This window comes from Camelus dromedarius, chromosome 8 (genome assembly GCF_036321535.1).
Source record: "Camelus dromedarius isolate mCamDro1 chromosome 8, mCamDro1.pat, whole genome shotgun sequence".
Classification (NCBI taxonomy): Eukaryota; Metazoa; Chordata; class Mammalia; order Artiodactyla; family Camelidae; genus Camelus; species Camelus dromedarius.
Genome location: NC_087443.1, coordinates 54,630,962 through 54,651,853, shown reverse-complemented (window position 1 = coordinate 54,651,853; position 20,892 = coordinate 54,630,962). Strand labels below are relative to the sequence as shown.

Sequence of the window (20,892 nt, the reverse complement as noted above, 5' to 3'; positions counted from 1 at the left end):
ATACAGAGAGATCCTTTATACCCTTTTCTCACTTATCCCAATATCTCAACCTGGATATTAATGTGAATAGTCAAGATAAGAAGATTCCCATCACTGTAGGATCCTTCAGGTTTCTCTTTTCTAGCCATCCCCTCTTTCCTGTCCTAATCCCTGGCAACTTCTACTCTGTTCTCCATGTTTATAATTCTGTCATTTCAAAAATTATATATATAATTATATATATATAGTTATATAAGTGAAATCATACAGTATGTGACCTTTGGGAGTGACTTATTTTATTCAGCATAATTCTCTGGAGATTATCTAAATTGTTGTGTGAATCAGTTTGTTCCTTTTTATTACTGAATAATATTTAATGGTGTGAGGGTACCACAATTAGTGTGACCTATTAAAGGACATCTCGTTTCCATTTTTTGACTGTTATGAGTAAGGCTGCTAAAAGCATTCATATATAGGAGTTTTTTTTAATTGAAGTATAGTCAGTTACAATATGTTAGTTTCTGGTGTACAGTACAATGTCCCAGTCACGCGTATACATACATATATTTGTTTTCATATTCTTTTTCATTAAAGGTTATTACAAGATATTGAATATAGTTCCCTGTGCTATACAGATGAAATTTGGTTTTTAGGACTTTCTGTGAACATAGTTTTCATTTGTCTGGGATAAATGACCAAAAGTTCAATTGCTGGGTTGTGTGTTGCAAGTGGTAGTTAGAAACTGCCAAACTTGTTTTTGCAGAGTGGCTGTACAATTTTACATTCACACCAGCAGTGTGTGAGTGATTCATCTTCTCTTCATCCTCACCAGCACTTGATGCTGCCACTCTTTTTAATTTTATCCATTCTGATGAGTGTGTAATGATGCCTGACTGCGGTTTTAACTTCCTTTTCCCCAATGGCTAATGATGTTGAACATCTTTTCACGTTCTTATTTACCATCTCTATGTCCTCATCAGTGAAATGTCATTTGCTCATTTTTAATTGGATTGTTTGTTTTTTACTTTTGAATTTTTGAGAGTTTTTAATGTGTTCTAGATACTAGTCCTTGCTCAGATGTGTGGTTTGAAAGTATTTTTCTCCCAGCTCATAGCTTGTTATTTCAGTCTCTTAACAGGGTCTTTCACAGAAGAAAGTTTTTGGACTTTAATGAGGTCCAATTTATCAGTTTTTCCTTTCATGGATTGTACATCTGGGGTCAGATCTAAGAACTCTGTATAGCCTTAGATCCTGAAGATTTTCTTTCTCCTGTTTTTTCCTAAAAGTTTTATAGTTTTACATTGAAGTCCATGATTCATGTTGAGTTAATTTTTATGTAAGGTGTGATGGTTAGGTTAAGGTTCATTTTTTTGCATATAGATGTCTGGTTCCAGCACCATTTGTTGAAAGGCTGTTTATGATGTTTTGAGTTGCCTATCTCCTTGATAACAGCTAAATGTTATCAACAGTCTGTCTCCAAACCTTGCATCAAGAGAACTTGCTTATCAACAAATCAAGCTTATCATTGGAAAAATCTCTGTGTCTCCTTCTTGTAAATAAGAGTGTAAAGGTTAAAAGTTTAGGGTCTGGCACTAGGCTCCCTGGATTTGAAAATTAGCTCTGCTGCTTTCTTAATAAATAACTTGGTGACGGCAGCTATGGATTTAGGTCACAATTCCGTGGGTTGGCATTTTGGACCACGTACAACTGCACAGTGGTTCTCTGTCTGTCAGCTCTCACATTGGCTCAGGGTTGATTGTTGAGGGCCAGGGGGTCCTCCTCTACTGGGATAATAGATCATCTCTGTTCCACATGGCCTCTCCTCAGGCCGGCTACCCATGGCTTCTTCACATTGGTGCTTCTCAAGACCAGCAAGCCTGGAAACAGCAAGGCCTCTTGAGGCCTAAGCTTGGAATATATACAGAGTTTGACTTCTGCTACGTTGTATTGGTTTTAGCAAGTCATAGGACCAGCCCAGATTCATGGAATGGGAAAATAGACTCCACCCGTTGATGGGAGGATTCAAGTATTATGGCCATTTTTATCATCTGGTAGTGCAGGTGAGTTATTCAACTTCTCTGGGCCTCAGTTTCCTTATTTATAAAATGAGGCTAATAATAATAACTAACTAACTCACAATAATACCTAACTCATGTGCTTGATTCATGAGAATTCAGTAAGATGGCGACAACGATGATGATGATGATAGCCATAGCTAATACTTTTTTATAATACCAGCTAATCTTTATTGAGTGTTTACTTTGTGCCAATAATTAACTCATTAACTCATCTCCTTCCCCACAACAACCTTATGAGACAGGTGAGGTAACAGCAAGTAAGTGGAGGGGTTGAGATTCCAACCCAGCCGTCTGGCTCCAGAGCCTACACTTGTGCTTTTACGTATCCTCTGCCTCTGTGTAAGGTGTCTGAATAGGTGACACAGCTCCTGGTGTAGAATAAGTATTCACCTCAGTATTTTCATTGTTGATTTTACTGTTTATTCTCACTAGCCTCATTCACAGAAGAAGGCACTTTCTGACCTTGTCCCTAGGATTTTTTGTCTTTGTATCCAATTTCTCTGGAGCCTGGAGCCCTGTGTTCACTGTCCATGATAAGCACAAGAGCAGAAAAGAAATAAAAAAGGCAAAGTGAGAAAGCATAGATAGAAAAAGAGGCAAGTGGAAGGCCAGGAAGGGAGATAAAAACCATATCAGGGTCCCTTCTTGTTCAGGCCTGAAACACAGCCTCATTAATGCTGGAAGGGTAAAGGACTTCTCTTCCCTTGGAATATGACCTGAGGCACTTTTGAGGAATACAGATAGCCCTCCCCCTTCCCCCAACACGTGTGCACACACATGCACCTCGGTATCCCCTCATACTTAACAGGAGAGATGGCTTTTCTTTGAGACTTAAAGCCTAAAGGTTCCTTAGAAGATGAGAAGAGATTACCCATCCAGAAGCCTTGGATTTTTCTTAACTAATCAAGGCCTTCTCAGTCCTTAATATGGACCTTAAAAAGTATAATACACTGAAGAATGTAAAAATGCCCTCAAGAAATGTAGAGTCAATCTGGGGGGATGAAAGCATTGTTGAACAGGAAACCCAGCAAAGCTCTGGACCCCATAGAGCTCTCCTAGATGCAGAACCCGCTAGATGTCACTGAGCTTTTATTTGCTTGAAATTTTGTTCCTCTTGAACCTTCTCATCCCTGATCTTCTGTGACCCAGTTGCCTGCCGCCAGAACAACCCTTGACTGCCTGGCACCAAGTGCCCAGCCTCCTCTGCTGATACAGACTGGATCAGGAGTCTCATTCATGCTAACCTGGCCTGCTAGATTCTGATTGGTTTCTGCCATTTGATCACCTGGACTGACCTACTTGCCACTACCCGTGTCCCTGAGGTGCCCTCTCAGGCTGCCCCACCCATGCTGAGCACTTTTTGAGGACAGGACATGCCCTACAGTGCACAGGAGAGAAACGTGGCCGGCCCAGTCGTGACAGCTGTCGATGGGATATGTGGTACTTGGGTACAGCCCTGAGCTCTGCATACAGCCACTAGTGTTCCCGGGGCCAGACTCCAGGGAAATCTCTCCCTTTACCACCCCTCCCTCCATCAAGTCAGCAAGGCCGGAACCATCATGTATGTAACTTTTAAGCTTAGACTTGGGCATCTGCATTACTTAGGATAATATCCCTGAAGGGGCTGGGCCAGTGTACTTACATGGGTGAACCTTATGAAGAAAGGCAGCTCTCCACGGAACTTAGCCCCAGCAACATGCCAGTCGTTCAGTCCCAGGGACTCTCCCAGCAGGAACAGGTCTAGCAAGGGCGCCAAGCCTCAGTTGTATCCCAGAGGATGACTTAATGAGCAGCTTTCTGCAGGGAACTAGACTGCAAGCCTCTTGCAAAAAAAAAAGTCTATATCATCTTATATCTCCAGCAGACTTGAAACACAGCCACTTAAGGAAGTGGTTATTTAAGAGAGGAAAGAAAACATTCCTTACGACTTCATTTTAAATGGTCTTTCTAAGATTTGTATGTGAAGGAGGCAGAGAAGGAGGAGAATACACATGATCTTCTGGTCCACGACAATAGGATTCCACCTGCTTTACCCACCATTGTTACAGCGTAGAGAAAAACAACAGGTGCTGCATTACAGTTAAGGGAATCAGTGGTCAGGAGATAGAGGTCTGGGTAGAGAAATTCTTAAAATGTCTGTAAATATAGAAGGAGGTGATCATGGTTGATTCAAGTGAAGAAAGTTACTCTATAATAGTACAATTATAGAAGAATGGTCTGAAAGTGGCTGGGAATGATTATTTAGTAAATCATTCCAATGTTTATTAATGTCTGTGGTGATACATAGAGAACTCTTTGAGGGGGAAATGCCTGAAGTTTATTCCTGCTGAGAACTTGTGTTCCCCATCTTGTCTTGCTTCTTGGGTCCAGCACATCCCACCAAGCAGAGGTCCATCTGCTGTGAGTGAGCCCACCCATCAACCACCGACGTCCACAGCCAGCTCGGCCTCTCCTGCCCAGGCCTCCCTGCCCTTCCGCCTGCGCACTCATCCTCCTGTGTCAGTTAGAGTCAGTCAGGTGCGCGTCACAGAAAAGCCCAGATATGGACAGCTCAGACAGGACAGCAGTCTGTTTCTCTCTCTTTCTCCTGAAAGAAGCTGGGGCCCTGAAAGAAGGGAGGCGGCCCAGGGCTCCCTGGACAGAGCAGCTCTGAAATCCTCAGGCTTCCATGTACCTTCTTTCTTGTGTCACGGTTCTTCACGTGTTTTCTTGTAGTTGGAAGTGGATGTTTGCGTTCCAGCCTTTGCACCCATGTTCCAAGCAGCAACATGGATGAAGGGAAGCACTCTTCTTTTTTTTTCTTTTACATTTTTCATTCACATTTAATGTAATTTCAGTCAAAAAGGCTTCAGGCAGCATCAATAGGTAACAGAGCATTGGGTAAGAAGGAGAAGACATTCTAAGACACAGCATGGTTCTTCCATATGAAGTAACTGTGGGGCTCTGAGCTGCTAAACCTTGATTTATTTATCTAGAAATAGACAATAGCCATAAGTTGGCACAAATGAATGTGGCTGGTGGCAGCTTGAAATCGGGCAGCTGTGGGGTCCAGTCTTACTCAGAAAACACTTTTGTTTTTAAGGAAATTCCTAGAAGTCCCACATTTTCGTGTGTATCTCATTAACCAGAACTTAGTCACATGGCCATACCGAGCTGCGCGAGAAAGTCTGGGAAATGTAGTTTTCTGACTGGTGGCAGTGTGCCCTGCTAAAACTGGGGAAGTCCCTGAATTTGTGAGAGAAAGGGCAAATGGGTAGTTGGTAAGCAGTCAGCAGAAAGAATTGGACGCATGAGATGTTGTGAAGTGGTTCGTGCCTGACACTCAGCGCTGACTGTTACGTTTTCAGCTTTTCAATTAAGTTTGGTTTTTTCTTTTGTTTTGGGTTTTTTTGGGGGGGGAGTGTTTGTAGGGGAGGTGGAGGCCTCTTTAGAAATCTTGTTCAGTGTTACAAGGAAAAGAATCAGGAAAGGATTGATTAGGGGCAGATGTCCAAAGGGATAGAAAAAAGTATCTGACTCCAACCTTGCTTTTCTTTCAGAAAGCTATCCAGTTTCTTTATTATCGTTAACAAGCATTTCATGCTGCCATGTTACAAATTTTAGGTAGATGAGTTATGATTTTTTTAATTACTTATACCAATTACTTCGCTCTGTATTGTCTTAGCTAATCAGACTTACTGTCTTTTTAAGTGGTGTGGTTTCTTTAAAAGCACACATGTATATATGCACCCCAATGTTCATAGCACTATTTACAATGGCCAAGACATGGAAACAACCTAAATGTCCCTCGACAGATGGCTGCATAAAGAAGTTGTGGTATATTTCTACAATGGAATACTACTCAGCCATAAAAATAATAAAATAATGCCATTTGCAGCAACATGGATGGACCTGGAGATTGTCATTCTAAGTGAAATAAGCCAGAAAGAGAAAGAAAAATGCCATATGATATCACTTATATGTGGAATCTTGGGGAAAAAAAAGACAAACGAACTTATTTGCAAAACAGAAAGAGACTCAGACATAGAGAACAAATGTGGTTACGTGGAGGGGAGGGGGTGGGAGGGGATAAATTGGAAGTTAGAGATTTGCAAATACTAATTGATACATATAGAACAGATAAACAACAAGTTCATGCTGTATAGCACAGGGAACTATATTCAATATCTTGTAGTAACTTATGGTGAAAAAGAATATGAAAACAAAATATGTATGTGTATGACTGAAGCTTTGTGCTGTACACTAGAAATTGACACAACATTGTAAACTAACTATACTTAAATTAAAAATATATATATATGTGTATGTATGTGTATATGTGTATATATATATATATATATACCCCCCCCCAAAAGCACACATTTTTCTGATTATGAAAGCAGTGCATTTTTACTACATAAATTTGGGAAACATAGACAAGAATAAAGAAGAAAAATAAAATCACCCATAATCCTGTCATGAGATAAAATACTAATGTTTTGATTTATTTTCTTTATCTTTTTTATTATGCATTTAGACATGTGTATGAAGCTAACATATCACAAGCATTTTACTATTAAAAATTCTAAAAATGTTAATCTTTCTGCCCTTTTTTTGACATTTACCCTACCTCTGATTTTTCCTATTATAACAAACGTGATTAGCCTTCTGATAAATATCTTTGTCTCCATCTCTGATTAATTCCTTAGAATAAATTTCTGGACATGGAATTGCTGGATCAAAGATGTGAACATTTTTAAGGCTTTTATTTTGCCAACGCGTCTTCAGGAAAGATTGTCTCATCTAAACTCTTTACCAGCAGTGTTTGAGTGCACCTGTGACCTGCGTGCTGGGTGTAAATGCCACATAATGCTAGAATAAAACATGCTAGATGTGGCTTTTGATATGCAGGTTTTACTCAGTTAAGAATGATAAAGCTATTTTTTTGGTGACTAAACTGGTTACTATTACTAATATCTTTTTAATGAGAAATTGTATGTTGTATTTCTCTTTCTTTTCTTGCATTTGACTTGGGGGGGTTACAGATCGTGTCCAGCCTTCAGCCACGGGACATGTTCGTTCTTGGAGCAACATCCCCTTTATCACTGTACCCCTCAGCCGTACACATGGCAAATCTTTTGCCCACCGCAGTGAGCTGAAGCATGCCAAGAGGATCGTGGTGAAGCTCGGCAGTGCCGTGGTGACCCGAGGGGATGAATGTGGCCTGGCACTGGGACGCCTGGCATCTATTGTTGAGCAGGTAATCACCAAGATGGAAAATCCAGCTGAACTAAAACAAAATCAGCTTTTTAAGCTGTCATTTCAGGTTTCTGAGTTTGTAAAATAACCTTCATTTGAGTGCGGTAGATTTAACCCAATCTGAAAACACCCTTTCTCAATGAAGGCGCCACAGGGAGACAGCAGCTCAGGGCAAGTAAAGGGGATGTCAAGGAGTAGACTTGATTTCATGCAGTTCATCCCTCAGGCGATGCTCCCTAGTGTTCTAGTGGTTAGGATTCGGCGCTCTCATCCCTCAGGCTTCTTAGTGATAAGGAGCTGTATAGGTCAGTGACTTTTAATCCTGGCTGCACTCTAGAATTGCTTGAGGGGCCTGGAGATGCCTGGGCATCATACTCAGCCATTTAATAAGTATCTCTGGCATGAGGCTCCAGCATCTGCGTTTTTCAAGTTTCCCAGGTGACTCATATGTAGTCAAGGTTAAATACCTGATGAATTTGTGTACATATTGAGCTTTTCCCCCCTGTTTTGATTGGCTTTATCTTTTTTAATTAGCCCAATTATCTTGAAATAAATATGAGCTATTGTTTAAAAAATTTCCTAAATTCAGGTATTTAAAAGCTTACCCGACTGCATGGAGAATACTGTGTAAGGCTTTCATTTGAAAGCAGAAGGATACAAAGCCACAAAAGAGAGAATAAGCAAGCACTGAGGGTCTGAGAGACATCCTGTGCACAAGCCCCCCAGGGTCTTTATTCATACAGGGACCATACCCTGTCTCCAGATTAAATCACCAAGAGATGTGTGCAAGGAATCTTGGCTTTGAAGGGACTCAAAGCAGAAGTTTTCAGTGGGGATTTTATGCCCCCACTGGCCATGCAGTCAAACAGGCTATAGTTTATCAGTAAAGAAACTGATCTTGAGAGGCCAGCATGGGAGTTTTGGACTTTAAACATCACATCACAAATCCTACTACCCTTATCTTTTCTAAGAGCAGGGATCAGCAAACTTTCCCTGTAAAAGGCCACATACTAAATATGTTATCTTCTTTAGGGCATATGGTCTCTGTCTCAACTACTCAGCAATACTGTTGTAGCACAAAAGCAAACCTCAGACAGTATATAAATGAATAGTCATGGCTGTGTTCCAATAAAACTTTATTTGCCAAAACAGATGCAGGTCAGATTTGACCTGCAGTCCGCAGTTTGCCAACCCCTGACCAAGAGTCAAAAACCAGACATCCAGGTATCCTGGAGATAAAGCTGGAGCCTTTTCATTCTAGCTGTGACTCAACTCTATCTTCCATAACCACATTTTCTATTTTTAAAAAACAATTTTACTGAAGAGTTGGTATGAGAAAGCTGCTAACCTAAAACCTGATGGAATTTTCTTCATTTAGTTTCTGTGCTTAGCAATTATCAGATTTGCCTCTCAGATTGAGTCCATCAGATCAATTCAGTTTAACAAATGTTTATCAAAGGGCTACATTGTAAGGGTCTTGACTAACCTCTAACTGTTGTCTGTGTCCTTGGGAAGCCAGAACTGGGACTCCCAAAATAATAAGGTGGTTGTTCAAGGCAGTGAATATCCAAATGAGAAGGCCCAAATGACAATGACTGATAGTTCCAGAGATGGTAAAATCAAATGAGAGTGTTGTCATTCTTGGGGCTTTCTAGGAGAGCTGAAACTCAACATGGATCTTTGTGACTGGTAGGATTTGCACCAACGGAGGGGAAGTGTTCCATGTTGCCAAGTGCACACTGTAAATGGTGCCCCTAGAATTGTGCAGTCCAGCACTTCTGGGGAATGGGGAGGTTCTATGAGTGAAGTCCAGATGGGGGACAAAAACAGGAATGAATATGGCATGTGATGGGCCAGGGAAGAGGTAAGCTTAAAGGTGATGATGGTGATCTCATCAGGGAAGAATGGGAATAAAGTGTATCGTTCTTTATGCAGGGCTTTGAAACCAGGTAGAAGATTTCGGGTTCAATCTCAAAAACAGACTGAATGTTTTGAGCAGAGGAGAAACTTGATGAAAACAATGGGGAGAATCTGGTAATGGTTTGCTTAGGCGACCAGCTCTCCTTTTAGGGACACCCATGGACCTCATGGAAGGGTTTTCTAGATCTGGGCAATACGAATAGATAGTCAGCTGTTGTGTCCAAGGCATCTGATCACAGTACATAGACTCAGGAGCCAACTTCAAGCGGCTTCCATTGACCAAAAGTGGGAATATCTGAACATTAATAAAGATAATTTCTACACTAAATTTAAACACAGGAAATATGTGTAAATCCATGAATCACAATGATACTTCAAAAAAATTCATTGGTCATCTTTGAAGGATTCTAGAGAAACTTCTCATTATTTTGGAAACTGATACATAAAGGAAAAGAGACACACATTTGTGCTGCCTTTCATATACATAGTGTACCTCAAGGTAACCAAATAGTTAATGAGTACTTCCTTTATGGAAGTACTCTAGCCTGTAAATAAAGAGGAAATGAATGAGTAAGAATATCAGCGTCTTGTAGCCCCTAATGAATTAATAGCCTTGGTGATGCATCAGCAGTTGCTAACATCACAAAAAGAAAGACAGCCAGGCCTTATGTATCCCCTTGATGGACATCATGAGCTTAAAGAATTCTTGAGAAAAAAATCAAGCCTCCATACCTAACAGTGGTTTATAGGAAATAGAGCACAGCATTAAATGGCACCGTAGGGACAAAGCAGGAAAATCGAGTCTGAGAAACCCTAAAGGGCAGATAACTCTGTTTCTTTAACAAAAAATTACACGGGAAAAAAATGATAGTGGGGAACCTATGGATTAAAAGTGAATTAAGGGACATTTCAACTGATTGCAATGTATGGGCTTAATTTGTATCTCAATTTGAGCAAGCTCAAAAAATTGGAGAAATGTGAACTTGGATATTTGGTATTAGGGAGTTATTGAAATAGGTAATAATGGGTTTGTGGATGTATGCATAACTATAATTTTTTTAGCAATTACTGCTGAAGTATTTACAGATGAGATAATGTGTCTGGAGCCTGGGATTTCTATTAAAATAATGATGGGGCTGTAAAAGGAATATTCGAGAGTGAGAAATTGGCCATAAGAGGTAGTTGTTAGAGCTGGGTGATGAGTATGTGGGGATTTGTAATTCGATTTATGCCACTTTGGTTAAGTATGAAATTTTCTATGATAATAAGTTATTTTTTTTAGATCATGGTTTATCATAGCTGTTTCTGAGTTCCTGAACCATGTTACAGGGTTCAAGCATTAGGAGGAGTGGACAGGTTAGGAATTTTTTATTTTTTTCATGTGGACCTGTCCGAGGTGGGAAACGAAATGATCACAGTTGAATCTAGGCAGACAGAGCAGAACAAGGTCAGCATCTGTCCCTGGTCCAGCCAGAGGCAACCCATGAGAATCAGACATGCCCCAGAAACAGCCTCATCTCCCCAGGTCATACCTTAGAATGTGAGAAGCCGTCTGCTCAGTTTACTTGCAATTCCTGGCTCCAGACTCATGTTCTTGGCTTTGTTTGCTGAAACAACTAGGTTTTCTGCATAATAGGCTCCTCCAGATACCTCCAGGTCCTGTGGATGGCAAACCTGGCTACACACCAGAATCCCGTTATTAAAAATTTCTTGTTTCTATCTGTCTCCTACTTATCAGATTTGAGGAAGCATGTAGGACTCTGTATTTTTACCGAAAAACCTGGGTGATTCTTCCCAAGCCAGCCCACTGCTGGTCTGTAAACCAGCATTTGGGATCCACTCATTAGTTCCCCCTACCTGAATCTCTTGTGATGAGAGGAAAAACATGACAGTGACTTGTGCCTTTTCCTTCCTCACTGCCAGGTGTCAGTGTTACAGAACCAAGGCCGAGAGATGATGCTGGTGACCAGTGGAGCCGTAGCCTTTGGCAAACAGCGTCTGCGCCACGAGATCCTTCTGTCTCAGAGTGTGCGGCAGGCCCTGCACTCGGGACAGAACCAACTGAAAGAGATGGTGAGTGCTGCTTCCCCACCTCCGTAGCAGGGTCCTTAGGCCTCCTTCCCTCACCCCCAACCACACCTTGTCTTTTGGTGTGTTACAGGCAATTCCAGTCTTAGAAGCCCGAGCCTGTGCAGCCGCCGGACAGAGTGGGCTGATGGCCCTGTATGAGGCCATGTTTACCCAGTACAGCATCTGTGCTGCCCAGGTGAGCGGCTGGCCTTCACAAGGGGGTGTGGGGCATGTGAGGGTGATGCCCGTGGAGCAAGGTGATTACGAGCAGGGAGCCAGACTGCCGAGGTACAGTCCCAGCTTCACCACTTGCTCGTTGGGGTAGCTGGACAAAGGCTTTAAATCTATCCTCTTTGTGCCTCAGTTCCTCATCTGAAAAATGAGGATATTATCGGTACCACTGCAGAGGGGTTTTGGAAACACTCAATGAAAAAAATGCATGAAAAGCATTTAATGTAGTCTGGTACAGAATACCTTCCCGGTAAGTGTTCGATCTTGTTAGTGTACTAATAACTCTTAGGAGTGCTGCCACTTCTGAAGATGGAAAGGTTTGATGTCTGTATTTCATTGGCTTCTTTGGCTTTAGGTGGCTTGTTTCTCTGCACCTGATCGCCTTATTTGATAGATATCTATTAAGCATTGAAGGGAAATGCTGGTGGGTGGTTTTTAATTCATTTAGCAAGTGTTTGCTGAGAGCCTTTGGTGTGCCAAGGAGTGTGTTAGATGTTGGGGATACTGGTGAACAAACAGGCCCTGCTCAGGTCCTCACGGAACTTATAAACTTTTAGTGGTTACCCCCTGAATGTTCTAGAACCTTCTTTCTACATTGTTTCTTTTCTACCTAAATTTCCAGAATTTTTTTCAGTTGTATTTTTAATCAACTATACAACTACACACTAAATAGAAACACCTAAATATCACAAAACAACTAAAAAAAATCTAACTCCCCAAGTTATTTTCAAATTCCTTTGCTGCCTCTGATCTTACCTTTTACACAGATGATGTTATATATACATCCTTTCAGGTCTGGCTCTTGCATTTCCTCTCACTTTTTCTGTTTCTTCATCATTTTCACAGTTGTTATCCACAGTGATGTTCTGGTATTATACCAGCGTATCCTTGAGTAAGGGAACTGAAACAGAAAGGCATGGACTTCTGCACCTTTTGCCTCTGGGTGGGACCCCACTCTTTGTAATTGTAATTTTTTTTCTGTTACATAAATGCAGTGGAAATCTCAATTTCTGTCACCCTTCATTATCAGCTCTTTTCTCATCCACAGTGCAATGACAGTTTTAGCCTTTAATTTTTTCAAAAGTGTCTGGAGTCAGGTAAGGAAACTTATTCAGGTCTAGGAACTATGTTTTTGTTTTATTTTTTCCAGGTATGAAACTTTTTGAGTTTTTTTGTTCATTTATTTTAGTGAAAGTATCTTTTAAAATACTGTACAATCAGCCGTTGTTTTTATTAACATTGATGTGAAAGAGTTCTGTGCCCTCCAGTTTCCAACAAGCATTCATCTGTGGGCCCCTTCTCTCCCACACCTTTGCCTTCCCCATTATCTGATCTACAACAAATCTTTGCCCTTTGCACTTATCCTATGGTTCCTTGTTTTCTTTAGTAATCCTGTTTTGAAGGCCATTTTCAGGGCTTTTGAAAATCTCCCATAAGTTTCTTGTCAGGTTAAAGACTTAAACAAGGACAACAGCTTATTTTTCCTCCATAGAAATGAGATTGAGCTGCATCCTAACAGTTTGCCCTCTCCAAGCACAGACTTTGCTTTCTCTGGTCTCTTGTCTCCTACCTCTTGTTTGTTAAACTGTTTGAGCAACAGATATTTTCACTAGACCTTTATACCTCCTGCTTGCCTTCCCTGCACACACGTGGTTACTTTTATTGTTTGACCTTTCATCACCAGGACTAGAATCTATATGATCACCTTTGACCCAGGCTTGTTTTTTACAGAACTAAACTTTCTGAAAAGGCATTCATGACCTACCCTGTCACATCTTTCCCAAACTATCAACATTTTAATTCTCCATCCCAATAGCCAGTATAGGGCTTGGTGTATCAGAGATCCTCAGTAAATTTTTTATCGAATGAGTGAGTAAATTATTTCCCTTAGTCATTTTACCATTTTGTCTTTATCACCCACATTTTCTGTATCATTAAGGCTCCTGCCGTCTTCTCAGTTACCATAGCCCGACCCTGGTTCAGAGCTTAACCATCCCCACTTGGACTGTTTCAGTACTTTCCTTCTCGACCACCTGCCTTCAACCTTGCCTACTTCAGCTCTGCCCTGTATCACAAAACATATCCATGAACGTCAGAGGGATTTCATTGAAACATTTATTCAGGGGCTTCTGGGTTTGTTACCATTTTGTTTCTTGCTATCATCCCCATTTATCTTTCTCCCCTGCTACACATTGCCTAATACTCTGATTCAAGCAAGGGAGTGGACCTGTTAACCGCCCCTGCACTCAGCTCTCCACTCTACCTTTGAGCAACTTGTGCTCATCCCCTACCCTGAGCCTTCTTTCAGTTTGTGACTAAAGATTCACCTCCATCAACTTCTCAGACTCATCCCCCTTGCTTAGACACGGTCTTTGCTAACTCTAGCAGTGGTCGGTTGCCGAGCAAGAACAGGGGCAACACACCCCATTCTGTTTTGTTTAATACACTTTCCAGGCAGAGTAACCATTCACTGACTTGCTTGCCACATGTTTCAGCATTTACTCTGCATGGCCAGACTTTGAATCAGATGCTGGGATTCAAAATATTTTAGAAATTCATGGAAGTCATTACTCCTTGCAGTGTCCCTCCAAAGTAGATACATTAATTTTCTTAATTTTGTCAGTGGATGAAATTTGGTAGCTCTCTGAAGATTAAAGTACTTTTGCAAGATGTCTTGAGCATCCTAAAATAAATCTTCCAAGTGATTCTAACTTTTTTCCTGTCTCTAAAAGAATAGAGTAAGTGTCCAAAGATGTATGTTCCATTCTAATCTGTACAGGATCCCCAAAACCTAAAGTTGAACTCCTTTACTCTTAGCATCCTTTGGATGCTGTTCTTGGTAAATTCATCATTTTCCTCTCTCCTGTATTTTCAATCTCTTTAATCTTTTTAGATTTTGGTGACCAATTTGGATTTCCATGATGAGCAGAAGCGCCGGAACCTCAATGGGACACTTCATGAGCTCCTCCGAATGAACATCGTCCCCATTGTCAACACAAATGATGCTGTTGTCCCCCCAGCAGAGCCCAATAGTGATCTCCAGGGGGTAAATGTGGGTAAAGTATTCTCATGGGTTGATCATGCTGTAGACCTTAATGCCGTGCTTTGCTGCATGTACTAACACCCAGAGTTTGGCATAAACAAGATGGAGAGATTGGGAGAGAAGCTGGCATCCTGGAGCAGTGGCTGCATAAGCCCTTCTGAAGTCAGGGGGTTTCATTCAACCGGGTGAGGTGCGATAGTGGCTTACCACGGTGCTGCGAGCATGGCTTGTATATATCCGCGGATAGAAGGGTCCATGTCTAGAAAGGGGGTTACCGGTAGGCATGCTGTTTTGCAGACTGAAGGGGTCTGTGAGAGCTGTCATGCACGCACGGTCGTTAATTTTGTCTGCCAGAGTCTAGCTGAGCACTTCTGGGGACTTCTTTTTGAACTGCATAGCTCACTCACTTAGGACTTTTTGCCTGCTTTTTAGGTCATTAGTGTGAAAGATAATGATAGCCTGGCTGCCCGTCTGGCCGTGGAAATGAAAACTGACCTCTTGATTGTTCTTTCCGATGTAGAAGGTACAAAGTAATTCCTTTCCTTTTATCCATTCTTTGTTTTAAATACGTTGTGTGTGAGCACATGGGTTCCCAAGTTTGAGTCCTTCTGATTTTTTTTAACTATGGACAGTTATTTTCTGAGCCATATGGTCTGATAAGGGTTTTATGACTCAAAAGAAAGTGGGGATTCTGGGAGATGCAGTTTGAATACTTAAATGTCATTTCTAAGTACATTAGTTTTGTCTTTTATAACAGCTTAATGGAGATATAATTCATGTAACATACAATTCATCTGTTTAAAATTTACAGTTCAGTGATTTTTAGTGTATTCATACAGTTGTTCAACTCTCACCACAGCTTAGAACATTTTTTATCATGCCAGCAAGAATTTCTGTACCCATTAGCAGTAACTCCTCACTTCCCCTCAAACTCTCTAGCCCTTGGCAACCTCTAATCTACCTCCTGTCTGTATTGATTTGCCTATTCTGGACATTTTGTATATATGTAATATGTGATCCTTTCTGACTGACTGCTTTCATTTAACATAATGTTTTCACAGTTCATCTATACTATACCGTGTATCAGTACTTCATTTATGTTTACTGCCAAATAGTATTTCACTATATAGATATACTATATTTTATTTGTGTATTCATCAGCTGATAGACATTTGTGCTGTTACGACTAATGCTGCTGTGAGCACTCATACGTGTCTTGGTGTGAACATGCTTTTTACTTTACTGCTGGAGCATATGTTTAGCCTTTTGAAGAAGTACCAGGCCGGCTCCCAAAGCAGCTGCACCATTTTATGTTCTCCCAGCCGTGTAGGAGGGTTCCAGTTTCTCCACGTCCTCTCTAACACTGTCCTCTTGTTATTTGCCTTTTTGATTATAGCCATCCTGGTGGGTGTGAAGTGATACCTCACTATGGTCTTGATCACTTTCTGGTTTTAGTATAAATCAGATGACAGATGATTTTAAATCGGAGCCAGTGCAGAAGATCCAGGCTGTATGGCCACCGCGCTTTTGGATGTCACTCGCTCCTCTCTGCTTCCCTCCTCATGCAGGGCCCCTCCGGGCTCCATTTTGGCTCTCCATTCACTGGTCTCACTTTCTTTTTTCTTTTTTTTTTTTTTTTGGAGGAGGGAGGGTAATTAGGTTTGTTTCTTTATTTATTTGAATGGAGGTACTGGGGGTTGAACCCAGGACCTCTTGCATGCTAAGCATGTGCTCTAGCACTGAGCTATACCCCTCCCCCCTCTTCTCACTTTCTTAAGCTGTTCCCACTTCAGATTTTGACCCATAAGGAATATGGTAGCTGTATCTAAAATAGGCCAAATCTAAATCTGTTCAGTTTCAGTAAATCTACACTCTTTTTTCTCACCTATACTACCTGTCAAGGTAAAGGATATGAGTTTGAGAGATCAATGTATAAAACCCAATGTGAACTATAGTAAACTGTTTTACTTCAGCCTCAAACACCAAAACTGGACATTAGCAGGCTTGTGCTCTTAACTCTGATTAGTTATCCACTGAATATTGATCTTTAGAACAATATCAGAATTTTAAATACACTATTGGCAGGTTTGAGAGGTCGCTACAAGGAAAAAGAGGAGTCGGCAGAATATCAGAATGCTAGGAACTCCTTGGTGTCTCTGGAGAAGGTTTAGCTTGGAATTGCCCAACCTTGCTCAGACTGTTTATGGTTTCATAGCACGGTGCCTTCTGAGAAGAACCCAGCCATGAACCCCGGGAGCTGTAGGGTGATGGGTTGAGGCAGACAGGCGTTGTGAGAGTTTATTTCTCTTAGGAGAGGGTATGCATATGGCAGGATTGTGTTAAAGATTTGGAATCGTGGGGCAGAGGGGTGTATTTTAGCACTGGAAAAGTAGTAACTTCAAACCAAAACATCACTGCCCAAATGTCCTTCAGCCGGTCCCTGACCACCAGCAGTTTCTCCCTGTCTGTGTCCCCCTTACAGCTTGACATGACCCCATTTTCTGACGTCCGCTTTTCCCCTTCCAAAGCTCTGACATGCTCTTTTCAGAGTGAAATTGTGAGGATTTTTAATCTTAGATGGTACACACATAACGTTTCGTGTAGCTCTTACTTTACGTCACTCTACTCAGTTATAAATGGGACATAGGCTTTGTGGTGACAAATGCAGACTGAATGCCAAGAGTCATACGCTCTTCTGTTGACTCAGCCTAACCTTCACAGCAGCTTACCCATAACGTAGGGTGTATAATCAGTGACTGTTTCCAAGGATACTGTGAAAGTTATTGAGAACCTGTTTCGTATTTCATGCCCCTGGAAATAAGTCATATTAAACAGTATACAGCTGCTGTGCTGTTTCTGCAAAAGCCACTCATCTTTTTCAATTGCATCCTTAAGTAGCAGTGGCACAGGTGAAGACAGCTTCCCTGTAGACAATGGGCAGGGCTAGTAAATTTTGTATCAAGGATATAGCCATGCTCTGATGCTGGAAAACATTCATTTATCAAGCAAGGTTATAAAAGCATGTAAAATGCGTCATCCTGGAGCTGTTTTTCAGTGTGAGTAGACTACACGGATCTCTTGACCTCTTCCTGTTAGAGCTGGTGGAATAGCAGTATTTATCTGGATGAGTCAAGTACAGAGTGGTTGGCAGGTACCCAGGGAGGTCTGTCTTCCGTTAAACAGTATTACCAACTCTTGTCTACTTTTTAGGCCTCTTTGACAGCCCCCCGGGGTCAGATGATGCAAAGCTCATTGATATATTTTATCCTGGTGATCAGCAGTCTGTGACCTTTGGAACCAAGTCAAGAGTGGGAATGGGTGGCATGGAAGCCAAGGTAAGAATCTGGTGCCGTTACTGCCTGTAACAGTTATAAAACCAAAACAATATTGTGTCCTTCTTACTTTTGTAATTGTTTGAGGGCTAACGCACATACACACTTAGAAAGACACACATATCTAAATATAGGCTCTATGCATATTGTGTACCTATATTTAGTCATGTCTTAGTATGTATTTTTATTATAATATATAAAGAGTGTGTTCATATTGTAAACTCCTCAAGGGCAGGGTTGATATATTTTTCATAATTCATAAGTCCTCTAAATGTTAGTATTAGAGCTCAAATGTTTCTTGATGAAATCTTTCAAAAAATTCTTCTCTCCCTTTAGTTGTTCTGAGAAGTTATACCCTTCAGGTGTAGCATCATATGTAGCAATAGCAGAAACGAGGACAAGAATCTGACAAAAGGTCAGAGTACTCAGGGTCAGATTCTGGTTAAACGGATGGCTGGTCACTAAGTTGAGTCACAGTAAGTCAAATGTAGAAGTTACGTGTCCCAGTACCGGAGAGTCTTAGAGCGAACACGCTGAGCGTGAAGGGCAGATTGGTTCATCTTTAGACAACACACTTCAAGGCTGGGGTGGGAGGAGTGCATGGGCTGAGCATGTCTTCACAGCCTCTGGACTTTTCCAAATATTCCTGCAGATATTTAAATTGCTCCATATTACATTGTATTTTGTATGTTTTACATGTTTAAAGTGCTGGTGACTAAACTCTGCAAAGGTCTGAATCTCATCCATGGATCTAACCTTTCCTATTAGGTGAAAGCAGCCCTCTGGGCTTTGCAAGGTGGCACTTCTGTGGTCATTGCCAACGGGACCCACCCGAAGGTGTCTGGGCACGTCATCACAGACATCGTGGAGGGCAAGAAAGTTGGCACCTTCTTTTCCGAAGTAAAGCCTGCAGGTAAGTAGTTCTTAATAGAGTCCCATAGTCTGTGGATGATGGACCACTAGCTAGTGACACCATGGTGGCCTAGATAGAGCTGAAAACTGAGCACTCCCTTTGGGAGTAGAGCTTACAAAACTAATGTGCTAGTATTATGAAATATGGTGTTGTTTTGAACACTACTTGCAAATTGGATTTCACTTTGCTTTTGTAAAACTCATCTAACCTGCCTAACTAGGCCTCCTGTTCTCTCTAAAATCACTAAGCTAAAGAAGATAAACATCCATTTTTCTCAAGAAACATTTGCTAGGCCCATGCTGGATGCCAGGTCCTAATGAACACTGGAGGTGCAAAGATGCATGAGATATGGTATCTTCTCTCAAGTGTTCATAAGGATAGAATTGCCTTTTAATCTACAATTCAGAAATGCAAACACGTTAAAAAAATATAACCCAAAATGGAATTGAGAAGAACTCTAGGAGACATAAATTGTATTGTCTGCCCTGAAAATGCAGGCAAGTTCTTGTATTTATGCCTGAGTTAATCTGGTATGCCCTTCTGCCATCTTATTGGTCAGAATGATCTCTGGATGTGAAACAAATGCACCAAGACACTGAACATGCACTCCAGGCATGTGATGAGCCTATGCTGATGCAGGATAGTGAGAGGGGGGTACTCTGACCGTGAGCTTATGTTTGCAAACGTTCTCGCAGGCCCTACCGTTGAGCAACAGGGAGAAATGGCTCGATCAGGAGGAAGGATGTTGGCCACTTTGGAACCTGAACAGGTAATAACCTGAGCTGATAGTTTTGTTAGTTTTCAGAGTGAGTCATGCTGTGAGGTTTAGTGCACAGACAAGCCTTTATTCCTCGTGCCCCATAAGAGTTAGATCTGAGTTACAAGTCTGATTCAAATTCACTCTGCCTTTTTTCTTTTTCTAAATTTTATTTTCCCCTTTGTCTTTTGTAGGCTGAAGTCTAAGGTAGCTTTGCGTCACTGTGATGTTTTGATCAAAAACATCATGAAAATGATGAGACCAGAGAGGCTAGTCCTGCCTCATACTGGGCGTGGAAATGTAGGAAAGTTACTTGTCCCAACCCACCCAGATCCCCTAGCTTACCTATCAGATGGAAGCTCCAGAGCCTGCTCCACAGTCACAGCCCTGCCTTGTCCTCGGTGAATCAGTCAAGTAGCAGACACGATGAAATGTGAGGAGGCCTGGTGGAAGCAGGGGGTTGGCTTCCCGAGGGCTGTGGTGTTAAGGCTGGATTTGAGGATGATGTATATAGGTTTCTTCTGGGGAGTACTTTGACCTGAGAAAGAAGAGAATTTAAAATAACTACAAGTAGAGAAAGGAAAGCCCAGGAGGACCCTAGCTTCTCTCTCAAATACTTCCTTTTACTCCTTCAGTAATCACCACACTGATTTGCTGTTTCCTAATCTAGATGGGTCAGGATTGGGGTCTCCAGCATCCAGGACTGGGTTTTCCCCTTTGACTGTATTCATTTAATAAATAATTGTCAAAAAAGAAAGACTAGATGTAAAAACTTACCTGGGAAATCAGCTATACAGCTAGTGCAATTAAATAGGTGGAGATGTGTGTATCATGCTGATTCGAAGTGCTGGGCCCCGTCCCGCGGACAGTTTGTGTAATTCCTCATGCCCTCTCCCCCACCATGAGGCCATGGTTTGCTGATCATCATGATCAGGAGTAGTAAAAGAGGAAGAAAAGTAAGAAGAACTAGGGGGAGTTAGCAGTGAGAGAGGAAGGGAAAATGAGGGGAGCACTGGTGGGAAGTGAGGGATACGAAGTGAGGAGATGTCAGTCATTGGTGCCCTTGGCTTTAGGAGTAAGGCCTGGCTCTCAGAACAGTAGGTTTAAAAGTGTGGTGTGCATTCTTCTTGGATTAACATGTTTACTTATTTGTTTTAATGTTTTTTGTGTTTTGTTTTTTATCCTAGAGAGCAGAGATTATCCATCATCTGGCTGATCTGTTGACGGACCAGCGAGATGAGATCCTGCTAGCCAACAAAAAAGACTTGGAGGAGGCAGAGGGTAAAGACCAGACATTTTAGAGTCAATGTTATGGAGCGGTTTGTTTTGAT

The 20,892-nt window shown here is 41.5% G+C and overlaps 1 protein-coding gene across 3 annotated transcripts in view; it reads left to right on the top strand.

Annotated features, from left to right (window-relative positions):
* ALDH18A1 (aldehyde dehydrogenase 18 family member A1) overlaps positions 1-20,892 on the top strand; it is a 38,442-nt gene that overhangs the window by 3,676 nt on the left and 13,874 nt on the right. For 2 of the 3 annotated variants that reach the window (XM_031461473.2, XM_064488292.1), the window contains 9 exons: positions 7,082-7,296; positions 11,139-11,288; positions 11,377-11,481; positions 14,410-14,568; positions 14,992-15,082; positions 17,770-17,894; positions 18,660-18,804; positions 19,500-19,573; positions 20,749-20,842. In XM_031461473.2, coding sequence (XP_031317333.1) covers positions 7,082-7,296; positions 11,139-11,288; positions 11,377-11,481; positions 14,410-14,568; positions 14,992-15,082; positions 17,770-17,894; positions 18,660-18,804; positions 19,500-19,573; positions 20,749-20,842 — 1,158 coding nt within the window. The remainder of the gene's footprint in view (positions 1-7,081; positions 7,297-11,138; positions 11,289-11,376; positions 11,482-14,409; positions 14,569-14,991; positions 15,083-17,769; positions 17,895-18,659; positions 18,805-19,499; positions 19,574-20,748; positions 20,843-20,892) is intronic. The other variant, XM_031461474.2, reaches the window with a different exon arrangement.